The following is a 1,017-nucleotide window of genomic DNA, read 5'->3' on the forward strand; positions in this document are numbered from 1 at the left end:
TGGAGCCGCGCCATGACCTCCGTGCCCCGCGGCTCCCTCACCCTAGCAATGGCGGCGGCCAGATGGGAGCTGTGGGGCCCTGGCTGGGTGGGGAGGCGGCGCGGCGGTCAGCAAGGCTCGGGCCCGCCGCGCGCTCGAGTGCGGCTCGCTGGCGGCGGACCCTACCCCGGGTCAAAGTCTGAGTAGTGGGGACCCTAAGATTCGCGAATGCCTTCTCCAAACTGCTCCCCCTCCCCTGGACCCCCTGGGCTTTGAAGCACAGAATGTCTTGTACTGAGAGTGATGCAAAATGTCTTTTGTTTCAGCTTTATTTAGTGTCTCTGACAAAAATGGCCTTGTGGAGTTTGCCAGGAACTTAGCTTCTGTTGGTTTGAATCTGATCGCCTCTGGAGGGACTGCAAAAGCCCTCAGAGATGCTGGTTTGGCAGTCAGGTAAGGAACAACTTGCTTTTTAAGTTAAGTCCAATCCAAACGTAGTTTGGTGACGTTGACCAGAAAGTACTGTATTCCATTTACTGCATGAAATAATGTTATTTACTCCTCCCAACAGTGCTGTGAAATTGGTAAGTTAAACCACCTTTTGCAGGAAGCTTAAACTTATTTTCAGGTTTACAGAGTAAGGAGTTGGGACCTCCAGAGCTCTCATTTCAGAGCCCCTCGCCCCTCAGCCAAATCTTATAACACATTAATGTTATAATACAGTGCATATTAGGGGGATTGTTTGTTGTGCAAGAAAGGAGTTGTGATTTTCAGGATGCCTATGATCTTCTTTTTTTTTTTTTTTTTTTTTTAGTTTAAGGGTTTAGAAAGCCAGCTGCAGCCAACGCCTTTTTCCCTTACAGCCCTGAGGCTCCAATTCTGAAAACTGATTACAGGCGGGTTGGATCACGTGACGGATCAAGTGCTCACTGCGCCCACCCCGCTTCCTTCCGGTAAAAATTCTGGTCGCACCGTCTCCTTCTGCACGTGGTGTTGCCGCTTTTGTCCCCAACTTGTCTGCGGACCCCGGCCGCCTGC

General features: G+C 51.0%; 1 protein-coding gene across 1 annotated transcript in view; it reads left to right on the forward strand.

Annotated features, from left to right (window-relative positions):
• The first annotated feature begins 100 nt into the window (after nucleotides 1-100).
• Nucleotides 101-1,017, forward strand: part of ATIC (5-aminoimidazole-4-carboxamide ribonucleotide formyltransferase/IMP cyclohydrolase) — a 24,250-nt gene continuing 23,333 nt past the window's right edge. Inside the window, exon 1 of the mRNA XM_010861145.1 lies at nucleotides 101-432. Coding sequence (XP_010859447.1) covers nucleotides 290-432 — 143 coding nt within the window. The 5' untranslated portion in view covers nucleotides 101-289. The remainder of the gene's footprint in view (nucleotides 433-1,017) is intronic.

Source organism: Bison bison, unplaced genomic scaffold, assembly GCF_000754665.1.
Source record: "Bison bison bison isolate TAMUID 2011002044 unplaced genomic scaffold, Bison_UMD1.0 scf7180017864471, whole genome shotgun sequence".
NCBI classification, from domain to species: Eukaryota; Metazoa; Chordata; class Mammalia; order Artiodactyla; family Bovidae; genus Bison; species Bison bison.